This window comes from Nematostella vectensis, chromosome 7 (assembly GCF_932526225.1).
Source record: "Nematostella vectensis chromosome 7, jaNemVect1.1, whole genome shotgun sequence".
Lineage (NCBI taxonomy): Eukaryota > Metazoa > Cnidaria > Anthozoa > Actiniaria > Edwardsiidae > Nematostella > Nematostella vectensis.
Window position 1 is genome coordinate 7,563,141 of NC_064040.1, and position 19,165 is coordinate 7,582,305.

At 41.5% G+C, this 19,165-nt stretch overlaps 2 protein-coding genes and 1 long non-coding RNA gene across 3 annotated transcripts; 2 read left to right on the forward strand and 1 right to left on the reverse strand.

Moving 5' to 3' along the window:
* Positions 1–2,257: 2,257 nt before the first annotated feature.
* LOC116614691 (protein phosphatase 1 regulatory subunit 27-like) lies at positions 2,258–3,241 on the forward strand. The gene has a single exon (XM_032375981.2). It carries the CDS (start codon positions 2,399–2,401, stop codon positions 2,918–2,920), a length of 522 nt encoding a protein of 173 aa, XP_032231872.2. The 5' UTR covers positions 2,258–2,398; the 3' UTR covers positions 2,921–3,241.
* A 4,846-nt stretch (positions 3,242–8,087) lies between these two features.
* Positions 8,088–9,758, forward strand: LOC116614692. Its single transcript, XR_004294681.2, has 2 exons — positions 8,088–8,129; positions 9,193–9,758. It is a non-coding gene; the product is annotated as an uncharacterized LOC116614692 (long non-coding RNA).
* A 1,663-nt stretch (positions 9,759–11,421) lies between these two features.
* On the reverse strand, positions 11,422–19,143 carry LOC5520788 (triokinase/FMN cyclase). The gene is made up of 14 exons (XM_048729822.1): positions 18,605–19,143; positions 18,190–18,268; positions 17,157–17,246; positions 16,750–16,784; positions 16,562–16,652; positions 16,226–16,315; positions 15,939–16,058; positions 15,686–15,823; positions 14,644–14,772; positions 13,927–14,045; positions 13,376–13,479; positions 13,053–13,086; positions 12,662–12,751; positions 11,422–11,976 (listed from the first exon to the last, which is right to left on the reverse strand). Exons 1-14 carry the CDS (start codon positions 19,109–19,111, stop codon positions 11,830–11,832), a joined length of 1,773 nt encoding a protein of 590 aa, XP_048585779.1. The 5' UTR covers positions 19,112–19,143; the 3' UTR covers positions 11,422–11,829.
* Between the last annotated feature and the right edge of the window lie 22 nt (positions 19,144–19,165).

The following is a 19,165-nucleotide window of genomic DNA, read 5'->3' on the forward strand; positions in this document are numbered from 1 at the left end:
CAAGCAGTGTGTTTTGGGCTATCTTGTCGGGATAAAAGATTAGAGTACCTCTTCTTAGAAGGTTCTTTTTAATTTTAAGCTTTGAATGAAAACGCTGTACGCGCAGCCACAACATTTTCCCGCCTTTTTTCCGCGACGCGCGAAGCAACATTCGAAATACATTTCAGGGAATTTTTTTTATTGAACCTTGAGTTACCTATATAACAACAAAGAATAAAACTATACATCAGAAGAAATACTTCCTCGGACGAAAACATGAATAACCAAATAAACACAAAACATAACACACATATGATGACTAGCGCGTTATAAAGAGAAATTAAATACACCTTTTAAATTTTATCGAAATCATGAAAACATAACCAGAGGCATAACAAGAAAAAAAAAAACAACCATAGCTAGTTTTGGCAAAAAGAATCCTGGTAGGCACAACAAAAAACTGCACATCTGCTCAATTACGTCATGACAAAAGGAAATACTGTGTCAGCGAAAACAGGAATGGGTCCCGGTAGGCACAACACAAAACAAACAATCTGATAAGCTACGTTCAAAAAAATGCTCAAGGGCATAACAAAAACGACAAACATTTAATGAACTATGTTGTGTAAGAAGAATTACTCCAATCGAATTATGTTCTTCCAGTCCGATTGGTTACGTAAAAAAACACTCCTCTAAGGCTTAAAACATGAATGCTTATCTTTAGTTGATATATGCACAAACAACACATCTAATGAATTACGCTATACAAGAGGAAGGTATTCCCATGGATGAAACTGTTAACCTTTGCGTGCATTTCTTTGTAAAATCCTTTAAAGAACTCGTTATAGAAAGAAGAAAATACTCCTCGGACGAAAACATGAAAACTAAGTCAGTGTGCACACAGCAAAACCAATACACTTATCACGGAGCTGATTTTGGGACGAAAACAGAAATACTAACTCGATAGACACAAGCAACACACCAGGTGAATATGGTATATAGATATCTGACAATTATTTACTCAAAATATATAGATCATTTAGGTATTTTCCTGGCGTAATAACCATGTACCAGACACTACAAAACCTGAATCATAGCCCAGTAGGCACAACAAAAAACAATACTCAACCAATGTCAATAAAGTTAAGGAAAAATGTTTCCTCGCACGAAATCAGTTACTAGGCCAGAGGCAACACAACTTTCTACACATCTGTGATCAGCAACTTGAGGAAAAAGTACTTATTCGGACAAAAACAAGAATACTCAACCGGTAGGACATAACAAAAACATCAAACACACTGTTTGTTGTACAAGAAATATAGTAGAATACTGAAGCGGTATCCAAAATCCCTGGCATATGAAGAAAATAAATACAGCAGTTTCGAACCATGGTGTACATAATATTTTTACAAAAGGTTTTACACAAAGTTTTTTGACGATAAAGGAGTCTGTCGTAAAATAGCCTTGGGTTTTATCTAATTTTGACTTTTCTCTCTCAAACGCATGACAGTTATCCAGCAAAACGCCACGTGCGCGGTTTTTTACTATAGCCATGCTTTTTCCAGCACATTCCTTGAAAGGCGACATTCGAAAATGAACCTAATTTGGAAAGATAACTCTTAGTTTTTCAAATTGACAATAAGACACCAGAGTCGCGATTCCTTCAAATCTCGAAGAGTCTAAAATACCCCGGTTTCCCGCCAAGTCGTCGTCGAGGGTTCTAGCACCGATCACTGGCTGTGCTTTGAGTTCATTAGCATGGATTTTATTAGAGTAACCGGTTCATTCGCCAGGTGATTTGAGTTGACTTGTTAGAAATGTAAAGAAAACGCCGACGGGCAAGAAAATACGGTGTTGGTGGGCCACATATTTCAATCGTCAAGTCAATATAATATAAAAGTCAATATAATTGAATTCACACGGCTTTGTGTTATGGCTAGCTCTAGAGATTTGGTGTGGCTGGGAGAGGCCATGCTCATACAAGCGTTACCAAAACACACTACTAGGAAAAAACACTAAAGGATTAACCAAAACACGGATGTTGAATAATTTGTTGCTTTTAATCCACATCCCACAAACACTGGAACGCCAAAGAATAATATTTTTCCAGCTGCACATAGCGTCCGGGCTTTGCGGTTACATGTTCACTCTCGGTTTATAGGAAACCACTGAGGATGTGTTTGTGATGAGTGTCGTGATATCGGGAGGGCGGCCAACCTTTGATTGGGCGTGACGTCACTGGGAGAGATTGTTTTTGTGAGCACGTCACAGTGGGACGTGTGTATATAAGGAAGAGTGGAAGTCATTCAGTCATTCAGAGCGAAACACCAAGAGACGAAACACTTCAAACAGATACATTTGTACGAAACCTTTAAAATCAAGAAGAATTTTACCACAGCGAAGAACCGTCCAAATCAAAATGCAAGACCACGTAAAAAAACAAATATCGACAAAAACAAATATCGACAAGAAATGCCGAAGAAATCAACGAAAACGTCCTCCAACGTTCCCTGTGGATCTCCAAGTAAGACTACAGTCTTCTTCAAGTCCGATGGACAGGGAAACGATAACTAAACGGTTAAAAAAACTTATGAAAAACCAAGACATTAATGCAGTGACCACATCAGGAGTGACCGTACTGACACAGTGCGCGTTAGACGGAATCCTGGACACGATTAAAATCCTCGTGGAACTAGGAGCTGATGTCAATAAAAGAGACTATTTCGGTTGGACTGCGCTTCACTACGCTGCGAGTGAGGGCTATGTAGAGATCTGCCGATATTTATTACAGCATGGGGCGAACACAAGAATCGAAGACGATGAAGGAAAGCTACCAGTCGAGGTTACGGACGATGATGAAATCTTAAGGTTGCTGCTGAGAGCTACTATGATGCTAAGTCTACCTCCCATGGACTCTAATACTTCGATACATAGCTTCTAAAGAAAGCGGCACACACCAAAGAGTACATAATACCATTTAGTACAATGTGGACAACAAAGCGGGTCCGAAAGTAAGAAGATGAATTATTTATTTCTATCTAGACATTGAGGGATTATAATGTTATCACAGAGATAGCGTCAAACTGTAGACTATCGGCTGCGCCGGATTTATTAGCATCGATAACTATGAAGAGAGTTTAAAATAATGATAAAAGATTGCAAATATTCACCAAATTGTAAATACTCCCAAATCACAATACGTTTATTTTCTATAAATGTACGCGAAAGTTGAAAACAAAATAAAATTTTTTTCTTTATGAAATAGTGTGAAATCTTTTCTTAGGTGCTTCAAAACCATATAAAGCTTATCTGCTAATACATCCGTTAAGAGGAGAATAAACATGTTCATATTATTGTGGGTAATTGCCATGTTTGTCTTAGGATTTCGCTCCTACCCTCTTTGGTACAGTCATAAAATCAATATCACTGACAAAGCTGCCAAATAGCTTGCGGAGGTCAGTGACCAACTCAACAATATTCAGACTTGGTGTTGTTATATGCTATCACACTACAATGGAAAACAAACAAGAATATTCACAAAAGAGATAAAACGCATTCTTATTTTTTTCATAACTAAAGTTTATATAACTAGCCAGAACAATAAAATAGCATTTGAACGCTTTGTTTTTATCAAAGCTGGATGAGGGGTTTCGATTTTATATACACGGTATCCTTAAAAATAGTTCCAAGCCGCGGGTCTCCAAAAGAAAATACTACTTCTTCATGATTAAAATCAGCGCTATTTTAGTCGCAATTCAATCAACAGCTCTCAGCGATATCACTGTACAAACAACAAAGAAACATGCTATTCACTGGGACTATCGGAAGTACTACGTGACGGAAAGCAGGAACGCGTCTCCGGAGTAGGGACTGCGGAGTTTGGAGCGGTGAGGTTAGAGGTTTAGGTAAACTCAGGGACATTGCAGTAATAATGGGGTTTTATGACGCCGCCATTCTAAAAGATAATCACTTAGAATTAACACACTCTTCTGCAATGAAGCTTAGCTAAACTCTCCTACGCTAAGCTCCAGACTCCGACTCCAAACTGCGAAGATTCCTCACTTTACATACATTCGCACCATCGCACGCATCAAGAATTCAGTCCTGGCAAACTGTACCCACCGAGCGAGAGAGTAGGTATTTCACCCCCGTTAATAGGTAAAAACATAATAGATTCAGCAAAAAAGGTATGAAAGTCTACGGAAGAATTTCAATCCATCGAGCAGAGATCAATGTGTAGGCATGTTTTATTTATATAATTTCTTGAGCACGTTCCGTTGTTTTGGTATCATTCTGGCGTGTGAAGTCATCCTTACTGGACAAAGAAAATTATCCAGTAACAATGAAAAAGGGATTAATCTAAAAGACCAATACAAACAGCGGAAAGTTCTAGAACCTCGTAGATTCTGGAGGTTATTATCACGCGTACGAGGCCGGTACTTGTTGTAGTGATAGTGATATTATGCTGTTACCAACGTCGGAACTATTTGTTTTTCGCTAAAAAAGAAAAAATGCAGCCATATGCTGACTCCGGAAGGGGACTTAGTGGCCCATCGTTATCACAGCATATCTCAAACATGAAAAAAAAAATCGGAGAAAAAATTTAAGAAATGAAAAAAAAAATCGGAGAATTTTTTTTGAAGCAGTAAAAATCTAAGGAAAAAATAAAACTAAATGAAAATGAAAAAGAAAATGAGCCAAAAACTCGCTGAATCAAAATAAGGTCAACAAGATTTTTCATCATATTAACCCATTAAAAAGGTAACATACGGCAACAAGGACACGGTGGACGAAGAAATATAAAAAACATATTTCATAACCCTTTTTTCACGATTGTGAGATTATACTTAAAAGTCCTTAATAGCGATTTCGAAATACATAATAGCTCAAGTGTAGTTGTTGCAATGTGTTGGAGAATAGTCGAATACATAGTAGAGCACGTTTCCTTGAAATCGGCCGCCCAGATCTGACAGTTAAGGTTGGCTTTTTTTAATGATAGCGTTCCTTCTGAAAAGGTAAGAACGCAAATATGGCTTTTTTATCAACGCATCTCCTTGATGCGATTATTATCGACCAAGACAGAAGTTGGATCACGAATTTCAGATTGATGAACGTCCTGGGTTCCCGAGGATGCTTACAATGAATCTAATAGCGTCACAATGTGCAGCCATTATACTTTTGAATTAAAAAAAAAGCATTAGCCGGATACACTCTTGTTTTTTATAAAAAACCTTTTTATAAGAACGTCCAGCCTCAGATTTCAACAAATTGTAAGAACATGCTAATAAGATGCCGAGGCTCAGATAGCAATAAAGTTTTCTTTTCTTGTCTTGATGCGTTTTAAAATGCTTTATTGTTGCCTTATTGTTGCTATTGATCACTAGTGTAATCTCTCGGGTAATTCATATGGGTATTATATTCTTATGTACACTAAAATTTAAGAACATATTCAGCCAATTCAATAAGAACTACCCAGCCTCAACTGAAAATTAGACGTTCTTTTATAAAAAAACAAGAGTATACTACATATACCTCCCCCTGCAGGTTTTTGTTATGTTAACTCAATTAATGCATTCCTTAAACTCCTTATATCCGTACACTAGCTAGCTGGAAAACTCCTCGGGTCCGTATCGCGTGAAGACGGGGCCTATCCTACGGTTATACTTTTCTGCGTGAAAGACGGCATGGCCATACTCGTGCATCAATCAGCGAGTGTGGCATGGCGCGAGCGTGGCCACTGATCAATCATGCAATGTAACCATGTTGCGTGCTATTTTTTTACATTATTTAAAAAAACGTTTGACATTTTAAGAGGCCTTTTCAAGTGGCGATTAGCTGCAGAAAGTTTTTTTTTTTTTTAGTTTAGGGTATAAAGTGTCTTATGCACACGGACGTGCACGGGGGCCAAAGGAATGACAGATAGGAGATAAGAGTGTCAAGGCTGCTACAGAACGAGGTGACAATTGTTAAAAGGGTATCTGTCAGCCAGCATTCTGTCATACTAGCAAAACTGTTAGAATGTATCCATGTCAGTTGGTTGTTAATTGAAGCTAATGCAAAACACAACGGTTTATTTGCAAGAAAACTACAAAATATCAATGAACGAACGAAGTCTGATAAGTTATTGACGATATTTGAGTGAAAATGTCTTGGTTACTCGCTTGAATTAGCCGATGGAAATGGATGCTAGGTGTGAATCGGCATTGAGCATTGGCTTTGAGGCGATCACTTAGCTTAAAGGGCCTAAAAGCCAGTCAATGCATTGCGGCATTATTTTGCTTGCAACGAGATTCTTTAACTCATGCTTGTTTAACTCTTGCTTCCCTCCTCTATTTTGTTCTTGGAAGGGAAAATACATTGTTTTACTATACACACGGTTTTGATTCCGTTCTCTCGTGATACTTTATACTCGCAATGCATCATGGGCCACATGAGGTGTGGCGACACCTTTAAAAGTACACACTGAAATGAAACTACTTTTTTAGTGATTCGTCTTTGATAATGAAAAGTCTGCGGTTCTGGTCTACTCAAAAGAGAATGCAGAATCGCTTGGTGACCTAAGAAAGTTATTTGGGAATTGAAAGAATACGATGGAGGCGATTCAAAACATGTTAAGAAATATTTGGCTAGTTAGCGGTCAAGAGTCACTTTTTCCGGATAAGGAGGGGATAAAAACCCATTAAGCTCTTGTTTCCGTAGAGAGAGCGATCACTTAGGATAATCACTAGGCTTAAAATCCCTTAGGGGACAGTAGTATTGGAATATGTTTTTTACTGTAAGATGAGCAAGTTTTTATTTTATTTCACAAAGACGATTAAAGTACGATAAGAACAGGTAGTGCTCTTTGTCGTGTTCATAACTGCGCACGTGTTCAGGGTTAATAAAGTCTGACACACTTACTTCTCGCACATGTGCAGTAGGTGCTAGATCGGCGATAGGTCAGATACGGGTCAGATACGGCGCCAGCTCCGGTACTCGCATTTGCGTCAGTGCAGATACTCTTGCTAAATGAGTTCAGAAATCTTACAAAACACTTTAAGTTACCCATCAGACGACCCACTGCGCGTGTGCAGCAGATAGTATAGACCTGTAGACGGAACCCAGATAGATCTAGTCGCATGATCGGTAGATTTGTGGTGGAATGCCCGGATGCAAAACTCGTAGATCATCCCCGATAAGAAAAAAAACGCGACAAAATGGCGCGTGTAGGTCAAGTAACCAAACACGGAGTCTGATCGATGATAGTCAAATGTCGTTCCTACAACCTACGGTTTGGTAGCTCTGAAACATCCTCTCGAAAAGCGCAGACGAAAAGCTCCCGAAAAAGCCGTTCTATCGGACGTAAAAATGTGCTCGCTATCGCCTCCGATTTATCACGCAACCAGCGCCTAGCAGGCAAACGGTTTGGTTTAGACAGCGAGGACGTAGGGTGTCTGCCCGGGAAGGGGGGGGGGGGGGGGGGGCTCTTCAGGGTAAAAGTGATAGAGATGCTCGTCGGAAAATTCGAAAAATACCTCTAAAAAAATACCTGCACGACCAAAAATTGCTACCCTAAACAATACCTCAGGAGCCTTAAAAAATCCATTTCTAAGAGGAAAGCTTATTTTTTTCTCGGATACCATCTAAAAAATACCGTAGGCCCAATTTTGACCCCTAACAAATACGACGAGCATCCCTATCAGGTCGACATTCGTGCGTGTTTGTTCTTCGCCCATCCCTTTATCAAATTATTACAAGTGGGGTTCAGTCTCAGATCGCAGTTGCCCCAAGCACGTGTTCGCCCGTGACGTGAAGCAGTCTATCGATAAATCGCATCGCCCCACAAGCAAATAACAGGTCATAATAAAGCGTGCATAAACAGGGAGAGATTTGAGGTGATTATATGCGTTCTACGTGATAGACTCGTTATGAATGCTCCAATTTCTGACTTGCGGACGGCCCATTTCCTCCTGTTTCTTTCTATCAGTTCACTTATTCGATCTATTCAATTTCCACCAGTTATACTGGTGCGGAAGGCACAACAGAGCTAGGCTCCAAATCAAGTACCCCCTTGAGTGTATTGTTAGTAAGCATTGTAAGCACTGTCACTGGGGGTGTCACCAGGGGGCTTATTGCGTCCCCAGTGGTTCTTTTACATCCCTTCGGTTCAGGTTAGTGTAGTGCAGCTTTGAGGAGACGGGACCTCCGGTTTAGTGTCCGTGTCGCGTCTCTGTCCTTTCGCGTTCTCGTTTGTCTGTGTCCGCTGGAAAAAGCTCTACACGCAGGGTAACGGGGGCCCATCTACATGAATCAAACATTACGAAAATTGGCAGATAATTATGTCCTGTACTTCTTAAGTTTAAAGTTTTAAATCAATGCATGGCATATTTCTTAGTTCGAATAGTTAATACGTGGGAACTAGTATCTTTTAATTTCCTTGTTGAGCGAAATCGATCGAGCATACAATCTACTAACATCTGCTGGGTATATCAGAGACATCGAAAAGTATCATTATCAACGATGGGGCGAAAGGTTAAGACGTGCGCGATTTCCAGACAAAGAGTTGAACAGATGATAAAGGGTGTAGGAAAACAAGAAATTAGAGCCATGACGCGCGTGTTTTGACCATCGATACGACTTGGGGATACTTACATCAATATAAGTAAGTCATCAGAGATAAATAAGTGAACTGGTAAAGGAAAACTAGAAAATAGTGCCAGGAATTACTAGATACTATGAACGAATTTGACTTAAGAAATCTTAAACTTTTTTTTAAATATGATTATCTTTTCCTGTGCACCCCCTTCCCCACCCTAGCAAATCCTTGATAGGCGTCTGGACGATCAAATGATGGTGTGTAGACCACTAAAAACGTAAGCGGAGTTGTACTTCCGGATCACACGTGACACGCGCTCATAACAAATATCTCTGGGTTCACTACAGTATAAACAAATGCGGCGTTAGATACGTAACTCTTCAATTCAAAGGCTTATAAGTAAAATGGTGGAAGAATCAAATGATGCACCGGTCCGTATTATATTTTTGTAGGTTTAAAGGTTTCTAATACGGCTTGAAGATAATCTAAGAAATTCACGTCATATTGGAAAGCACGTTAATCTTCTCACAAAGGAAATTCCGCCTCTCCGTGACTCAACACTTTGAAATGTCGTGGTTTCATATGTACAGCTTTTATGGTTCTCTAACCAGATAAATATTTTCACTTCACCTTCACAGGCCATGGCGCTAGCAGCAGCTAATCTATCGAAAACGTACACGACACCCACCTAGATTATTCTACCGGACGTGACGTCACAAGCACACTAGCCATCACGTCTCAGAACCCGGATGTAGTTCTTTCCACTGCTCTTAACACCATGACAACTTGCGCCATGGCGACAAACAAGCGCCACCCCAGACCTCCACCAAACCACATCCTAATATCAGCCACTTTCAGCCATCTTGATACCTTTGAATCCCCATGGAAGGGGGGGAAGAAAGGGCGCCACAATACCCTTGTGGTTAAAACACGGGTGGGCTAGTGTTATGGGCTAGTGTGTTAGCAGTTAGAGCGTTAGCCTTTCACCAGGTTCGAATTCCAATTCTGTAACTAAACCTTTTAAAAGTTTATGTATTGAATCAAATTTGGTGTTATGAGTTGGAGATATTCTCCTCTGAAGTCTCCTTGGGTAAGGGCACTAAACCAGAGGTCCTGTCTCTGCAAGCTGCACTACTACACTAAACTGAATTGAAGGAATGTGAAAGAACCAATGGGAAAGCAATAAACCCTCTGGCAATGACAACACTCAGTTACGGTGCTTACTGATAATACACACAAGGGGGCACTTGATGTGGAGCCATGCAGGCACGTACCCAGGATTGGCTGAGGGGGGGGGGGGGGGGCGCAGTCATAGGAATCATATGGAAAAGACATAGAATTTAAAGACTCCTTTATAAGAAATGACCCGCTTCTTGGCCGCCAAAGGGGGGAGAGGGGGGTGCGCGCGCACCCGTGTACGCGGCCGCCTTTTTGTGTCACCCGCACCAGAATAATAATAGAAATTACTATATAGAATATTTTAATTGAAGCATTAAAATCCCGGCGATGTCAAACGCGCGCTCATATTTTCCTGTTTGTCCTCAAACTCGCGAGTATGTCGTGACAACAAATTTCAAAGTCTGGGCTATCGCAGGAATGGCCCAGGTTTAGGAAAAAAGGTTATGAAATAACGAGCTATCAAAGGTTCATATGTCAATTCCAGGAAGTGCTAGAAGTTTTTTTTTTTTTTTAAATAAAACAAAAATAGATAATACAGACACAGTCTAAAGGCAGCAAGAGAATGCCCTATTTGTATGTGTTTCTTTATCAATCAAATACCTTATAAGACAAAGAATTTGTGGTATGATGGTGGCGGTATGGTGTTAAATACGTGTTCACTTTTAAAAATTATCTTATGGAATCTTTTTCTAACACAAATCGAAGAGAAGGTATTGAGTCAATTCGCTCGAGGCAAAAGACCGGCGTACCTGTCAAATACTTCGTGTTATCATAGAATATAACACTTTAGTAAAGAGCTGATGACAAAAGCTCCTCAAAATAGTCTCTGTGTCAAAGTCTCGACGCCTTTGCAATAGCTACGCTAACCTCATTTATTGAGACAGCGCGTGAAATTTCCGTCCTAAACCACACGGAGAAGACGATAATGATGAGAAAACACAAGGATTTAGTTTACAGCCTAATGGAAGCATGTCAAAGCGGTCGAGACCTAGAAGTTATCGAACAATGAAGACGTTTCTACTTCAACCCAATCAAAATGAGAGTAACCGTCTCTGCTACATCGAGCAAGAAACTGCCAGCATTGCGGTAGCGTATAAAACAAAAATCCTCTGCAACAGATACGTAGAGATGTAACTACCTATCTAAGTGGTGGGGCTACAGCACACTACATGACGACAGAACCTTACAGACGAATTTCCTGCAGCCTCAGGCAAAAGTTCTGCATATTTCCTTTCTCTAGTGATGAAAATAATACAAGGTTCTGGATCCAATGTATAGAAAACTGTTTCCGGGATGGTTTAAGACGCATGGCTCCTCTAACTTCCTGGGGCAGAACTCATACGATTTGTGGTAGATATTGTCCGAGATGGAACTCGTTGATAAAAACATATAGAGGCACTCGAGTAAAACCGCGCTGCAAAATGTAACTTTCCCATGATGATAAAAGGAAGGTTTGTAAGGTTTTGTTAAATTATTGTGGTTTGGAGTATGTTGTCTGCTTGTGGCTTGGGGTATGAATGTCTGTCCGGACATTCGTACTTTAGTATTTCCAACTGCTTATTTCCTAGCCGGTAATCAAACGGTTTCTTTACCAAACATCATGAAACTAAAATACGGTACAAAAAATCTACGAATTATCAAGGGACGGTTATAATTAAAACTCACTACAAAAAGAAAAAAAAAAAAACTCGCAACATGTTAAAATTTAATTTTGCTTCCTAAGAAAAATAATCAATTTATCTACACCATTTCTCATCCCCTAGTACAATTCCATAAACTTGAAGGCACTTTCACTGACGAGCCTTATTGGGTATAAAATCATCATTATCAGGAAGGTATAGTAAAACCGAAATACTGTACCCAAGAATCGTGTGTCTAACGCAGGATTTTGCCATGTTACTCTGCATAAGGTCTAAATGAGACATTCGTCGTACTAACGAAGAAGCGCAAAAAAAAAAATATATTTTTAAAATATTGTGGGGCAGTTGCCCCCAGTGCCCCACCCCCTGCTACGCCCCAGCCTATCATAAGAACATTCTAATTAATTAATGAAGACAACCGCCTTATATCTAGCACCTTTCCCAGGCCCTCTGTACCTAAAGAGCGTTATATGCCGCCTTCAGCCACGTGGCTACTGCTATGGCGCCGGGGTCTGGTGAGGAGAGTTGCACAGAACTGACGTAACTGGCACGACCGGCGCGGGCCTTCATGGTCGCGGTAGACTGGGCACCAGCTTCGGCCGCCTACGAAAAGTATGGTACTGGTTACGTTATGTTGTAAAGCTTTAAAAATAACGGTGAGCATTGGTGGTGAGATTACAATGTGATAGCGATGTTTAAGGAGGATGGTGGGAGAAGCAGAAGGTTTGCAGGAATAGGAAGAAGATGGGGGAAGAGGACTAAGAGATTGAAAAGGAAGAGGAGATGGATATTGGTATGGTGATGAGAGCAATGAGGAAGAGGGAGGGAGGGAGGGAGGGAGGGAGGGAGGGAGGGAGGGAGGGAGGGAGGGAGGGAGGGAGGGAGGGAGGGAGGGAGGGAGGGAGGGAGGGAGGGAGGGAGGGAGGGAGGGAGGGAGGGAGGGAGGGAGGGAGGGAGGGAGGGAGGGAGGGAGGGAGGGAGGGAGGGAGGGAGGGGGGGAGGGAGGGGGGGAGGGAGGGAGGGAGGGAGGGAGGGAGGGAGGGAGGGAGGGAGGGAGGGAGGGAGGGAGGGAGGGAGGGAGGGAGGGAGGGAGGGAGGGAGGGAGGGAGGGAGGGAGGGAGGGAGGGAGGGAGGGAGGGAGGGAGGGAGGGAGGGAGGGAGGGAGGGAGGGAGGGAGGGAGGGAGGGAGGGAGGGAGGGAGGGAGGGAGGGAGGGGGTGTAACCAGTTCAATTTTCATGTTTGACTAGCACTGCATTAAGGAGAGGCACAATAAAAATAAACATATACCATGACTGCGTCCCTAAAGGCCTCAAGTGGTGGAGACCCTGCGTCTAGATGCTGACTTAATATCTGGCTTGCAGGATGTAAAGCATCAAGCTGTACAATAGATGCAATGGATGAGAAACAATTGGCAGGCACATACACAGGGGGGTGCACAGGGTGCGCGTGCACCCCGTCTTGGGGGAGGGGGGGAAGATCGAAGAGGGTCATTTCTGATTAAATAATCTTCAAAAACTAGGCTTCTTCCATATGATACCTATGACTGCGCACCCCCCTCAGCCAATCATTAATACAGGGCTGATTGGTGGGGTAGGGGATGGGATAGATAGAGGCTATGATCTTGATAACACATTGGGAAGGTGGACAAAACCAGAGACAGGATGATTGCTGGCGTTACCATAGTTCTGTCCCCAGGCTCAGCACCACCGTATCTGAAATGAAAGTAGATGAAAGACTGTTGAAGGGCTGAGGTTATCTAAACCATGTAAATTAACATTAACAGCTGTGGTTATTGCATGGAAATGTTTATTTTTGGTTTTTTTAGGCTGTAGCCCAATATTGTTAGGTCAACAGTTGGCAAAAAGGCTACTGTAAATACATTTTAGGACATTTAAAAAATGTATTGTACATGGAAAGTAAGGAGTTTATCAAGAACATTATATTCTATCCGTTATTACATGTCATGTCTACATGTTATAGTAAAGGCACTGTGATACTTACTTCATCACTACTCTGATCCCTGCCTCCAATGCTGCTGACCATCCTTTTGCGGAATCGTCTTTTCTCAGCAATGCTGCTCCAGCTATAAGGAACATGCTGTAGAACTGAGGCAAAGCAACAAAGTATATATAACTTACCATGTCTTGTGTAAGCAGTTTTCAAGATAATGGAGGTCTTATAATGTAAGAGCCTCACTTTTATATTCAAATACCACATGACCCATAATCTGGAAAATGGCCTATTGGTATTAGGCAGCCAGTACAATATGAAGTACAATATGATCAGAAAAAAAAAAACACTCTAATCACACACTAGAGGCAATAAACATTCCACATAAATAAATTACTTGGAATGACTTGACGTTTTTTTGGATTGATTTCCCATTACCTCATAGGGCTAAAATCTCTGGAAATAAACAAAAGGATGCATACTCATCCTTGGTGCAAAGGTCCATCCCCTTCATAAACCAGGGGTCCTCCCTTCATAAACCAGGGTCTTTTCTACTCTTTCTCCTGGGGGATAAGAGAAGTGGACGATGGCTGTATACCCACCACTCCTGAACTCCCTCCCATGCCCTCCTCCACCAGGTTAGCCACAGCTACCAACGCATCATGGGTATTGTTGCAAGGTATGCCACAAGCCTCTGGACTGCCGAGATTGTCTAAGATTGCTAATAAATGTGAAATTATAAGTGCTTAATAATCTTGTAGAAAATTTACTGAAACTAAATGCCTTGAGTCATAAGGACTTTATTGGGGTCTGAAACAACAGATTTAAACAAATACAGAATGTGATGCGGTATCAGGTAGAGTGGAGAAATGATTGGTGGATGTAGCTTTTTTCATCATCATCATTCATCATCCTTCAATCTTCACATCGTGTGGTCTACCAGTCCATTGTAATTTAAAGACCCTGCGAATGGACCCCAGTGTCCCTAGGGATGGAATCAGGGAATGACAGTTTCCTGGATCTCACAGGGAGCGAGGATCAGATGGGAGACTGCCTCAACTGTTGCTCAGAAGCAATGACAGGTTTTGAGTCTCCTTTGCCGAAATGTGATCCTAGGCAGGTTTTATAGATAACTTGCAGGTTAAAGTGTGTGGACCTTTGAATATTTTGGACTTTTGAAAACATTTGAGACTCGGTCTCCCACTTTTAGTACCAGCTCCCATATCTAGTGTGCTCTTTAAGTTTAATGTACCACCACTTAACTAATTTACCACCACAAATGAAATGTTCCAAATAGGTTTGGTATGATGATCACTCACCCACTGCCCCTCGCTTGATGGTTGATCCACAGTCCCCATCTCCAGCCAGATTATCAAGTCTGTTCAGCTCTGCCTCTGAGCTAATCAGGGCATCTGCTATACTCTTCAATACTGCAAAAAGCACTCTGCCTGGTGACAGAGACTATGTCTAGATTATTTGTCAACAATGTCACCTCTTGGTGGAACTTTTTCAATGCTGCATTTTTTTGTCATGGTCTGCATTCTTACATGTTTATTATAGTTAAATCAAGTTGTTAATATCAATTTTGGTGGTGATTAAAAAAAATGTGTAAAACAGTTGATCTAACTGTTGTGCTCAAATGTTCTTTGAATCTATAAAAGCAATTTTTTGAAACTTTCAAGGGGCAGTTATTTGGCAAGCACAATCCAACCTATATACAGAACATTTCTTTTCATGGTTTCTGCTATATGATATTTATAAAGTCATTATGTTCCATATTTAAAATCATTAACAAAACGTTCTAATGCGTTTTGTTAATGAGTAAGCACTCATTCTTCGTCGTCAACATCGTCTCTAATATCTGATTTGCTTTCCTCCACTATTACTTTTCTTTCTCATGCTTCGCTTTTCTCACAAGGAGAAGAACGAAAAGCTTTTTTTGCTTTTCTGAGTCATATATATCATCAACCTTTATCAGGTTGCAACCTGGATTTAGTTGCACATTTGAGAATGTGAATGCCTTGACTTTTTCTGAATTAGTGTTTTTAGCAAATTCTTTCCCTTCCATTTTCTGACCAGCTTGCAGCTAAACTCGTGCTCATGTTCCCCTTTCATTGTTGCTTGCTTTCAGTTCTTTATTCCTTCTTTTTTTCGGTTTTCTGGAGGGGCGGGGCACTGGAAATATGGGGGAAGCATGGTGGGGGGGCATGGAAAATTTTGTTTTTTTATGGGGGGGGGGTGCAACTAATTTTATCCCTTATTTTTATCAAAATCTTAGCCCCCCCCCCCCCCCTTGAGATAATAAATTAACTTTCCCTAAGGTCAAATTCACAGTACATTATATGGAAATCCTTGACAGACCTTGATCACTAAGTGGTTCTTTCTGCTGTACACCCTTGTCAACATGACCTTGGTCTAGTGGCTCAAGGTCATTTCTGGTCAGTCCAGTAGTGCTTGACACACACACTCGTGGCCAGGCCGGTGCTGTAGTATCGCAATCTGGAAAACAGAACAGTACCCAAAGTGAATTGTGGTAGTAAATCAGGGATAATATTGCATAATTATTATCAGCCAAAATGAATCCTAAATGTGTATTCTCTAATGTAAACCTCACCAAGACATTGTTCCCTGGTTTTGTTCAACTGCAAGAGTGTCAGTGTCACCCCGGCCATCTCTAGTGATGTCATCAGCGATCCCATAAGCACCCTATCTACACTCACCCCTTTAGATTGAACTGAAAGAAGAGAAAAATGGGTGATGGGTCAGTAATGGGTCAATGAGGAGAAGGCAATGGGTAGAGGGGTAACTAATGGGTCAACATGGAGGAGGTAATGGGTAGAAGGAAAATGGGTTAATGAGGAGGTGATGGTGGTAAGGTAAGGAAGCAAAAAAACAGCTCACCTAAATACTTGATTGCAGCTCTGGCAACTATATTCAGCTCTAGGTTAGATGTTCCTCCAAGATTATTAATTACCAGTGCAATATGATCACCTGCAAGAATCAAAACAAAGTGGCATTGGATTTATAACACTTGGAAACTTAAATGGAATAGATCATTTATTGCTCTATTCTTGATGATATTCTTGACGTCTCAGATTTGGATTGTGTGCATGTGCCCTCTGTGTCCACCCTTAGCTAGGCAACGCTCATTAATATTTACTAGAAGCAAATTAGTTGTGAACAACCATTATATTAGGCACTAGATGTTGGGGATGACAAGTAAATCATCTACAGTACCTTGTTTCAAAAGCAGTTTTGTAGCTGCATCAGTATCTACATTTGTCATGTGGTCAATCACTGTCTTCACTACATCATCAGCATTGCTTATCTGAAGAAATACACTTTTTTTTGTTACACTCCTAGCCATAATTCAATAATGTTTTTATAAATAGAAGGCTTAATTATAATACAGTTCAGTTCTTTACCTTCATCCTTCTAACTCCTGGCTCCCCATGAATACCTGGGAAAACAAAACTTATCAATCATCTCCTCCAGTAATGATAATTCAACTGCAAGATTTATCTAGATTTATTACTGCAATGCTGGACAAAACTGTTGTCGCCTTTTTTTGATTTTTCACTGCATAAGGGGTTCAATGTTACCCTACTCCTCCTACGCGCTTCTCCCCCCTTCCCCCAGTACAATGTTGTTCAATTCGGGCTGTCTTTCTCAGAATTTAAGCACAGTTACATCCAACATTGAAAGGAGGTAAGGGGAGGTTAAATGACATTGTCTTGGGTAAAAAGCTAGTTGACTAACGATAGATATCGAGAAATCCGCCTTTTTTCAAGGACGCGACAGCTAGTTATGTCCAGCATTGTGGCTTACTTACCCAGCCCAAGTTCCATCTCATCATTTGCCAATGTAAAAGAAGGGGGGAAACCAGGTATGCTACATGGGGTAAGGCTAACTCCCATTGATCCTACAAGAAACAGTTGCATATATTGAGAAATAAATGATAACAGAAACATGTAGTGGTGAAGGGACTTGGGAAGGCAATAAATATCCTTGGTCATTAATCTGGCCATGTGATCAACCTGGTCATGTGATCACCCTGGTCATGTGGTTATCCTGGTCATGTGATCACCCTATTTATTTGATCACCCCGTTCATGTGATCACCCTAGTCATGTAATTGTCCTATCCATTTGATCACCCTGGTAAAGTGATCGTTCTATCCATTTGATCACCCTGGTCATGTGATCACCCTAGTCATGTGATCAACCTGGTCATGTGTTTACCCTAGTCATGTGATCAACCTGGTCATGTGATCACCCTGGTCATGTGATCACCCTGGTCATGTGATCATCTTATCCATTTGATCACCCTGGTCATGTGTTCACCCTAGTCATGTGATCAACCTGGTCATGTGTTTACCCTAGTCATGTGATCAACCTGGTCATATGGTCAACCTGGTCATGTGATGATCACCTTGTTCATGTGATCAAATTGGTCATATGATGATCACCTTAGTTATGTGACCACCCTAGTTATTTGTTAACCTTGGTCATGTGTAAACCCTAGTCATGTGATTACCCTGGTCATGTGATCTCCCTGGTCATGTGATCACCCTAGTCATGAGGTCAACCTGGACATGTGATTACCCTGGTCATGTGATCACCCTGGTCATGTGATTACCCTGGTCATGTGATTATCCTGGTCATGTGATCGCCTTGGTCATGTGATAACCCTAGTCATGTGACTACCCTGGTCATGTGATCACCCTAGTCATGTGACTACCCTGGTCATGTAAGCACCCTGGTCATGTGATCACCCTGGTCATATGATCACCCTGGTCATATGATCGCCCTGGTCCTGTGATCACCATAGCTAGGAAGTCGTTCTAGATTTTCCAGGTTTATTTACCCATTGACTGCACAGCTGATTTTGCAGTAACAGTGATCTCCTCCAGACTCTTCCCTTCTTCTGCAAGAGCTCCAGCGATCTGACCACAAACCAAAACAAAGCATTATCCCTCTTTGTATTGGAGCAACTTCATCCATTCATAATGAGTTCACAATAGGTCTTCACACCTCAATGTTTACCACCCTTTTTGATTGGTTGTGAATTTTTTTGAGAGAATGAGAAACAAGACAGTTAAAAAACATCTGATTTTGACATCTGCACAAACTGTTCATGGTCTCTTGAATACAATACTATGGTTTTGATTGTCATGGTAATCAGGGAAAAGGGTAGCCCCCCCCCCCCCCCCCCTCGCCGGGTTATATTAGAAGTATAGTAAAATCCACTATATTTTCAAAAATATATTATAAAACCCTACCTTGTGTATAAGTACGGTTCCACATAGCCCACGGCGGCCAGCGCTCTTGTCTTTACTGGTTAGCGCGCAATCTTCGCCAACTATGACCATGTCCACAGCTATACCCTCTGCCTTAGCGCGTTCAGCTGCGAACCCAAAGTTCAAGCGATCCCCGGTATAATTCTTCACGATCAGCAGAACTCCGCCGCGATTTCCCTTTCCTACGGCTCTTATCGCAGCCAGGATGGACCCTGTTGGCGGCGAAGCAAACACAGAGCCTGCCACAGCAGCGGTGAGCATGCCTTTCCCAACATAGCCTGCGTGCGATGGCTCATGGCCACTTCCTCCTCCGGAAATAAGAGCGACCTTTCCAGCCTTCTTTATGCTTTCTAGATCCTCTCGCAACACGACGCGATGTCCTTTCAGCAGACGCAGCCCTGGGTTGCATGCAACGATACCCTCTAGCGCTTCGTCTACTGCATTTTGAGGGTCGTTTACGAGCTTCTTGCCAGTGCTTGGCGCCGCCATGTTTTCAAGTACCACTGCCACAGGAAGCCCAGCCATTTGAAGTAACTAAAAGAG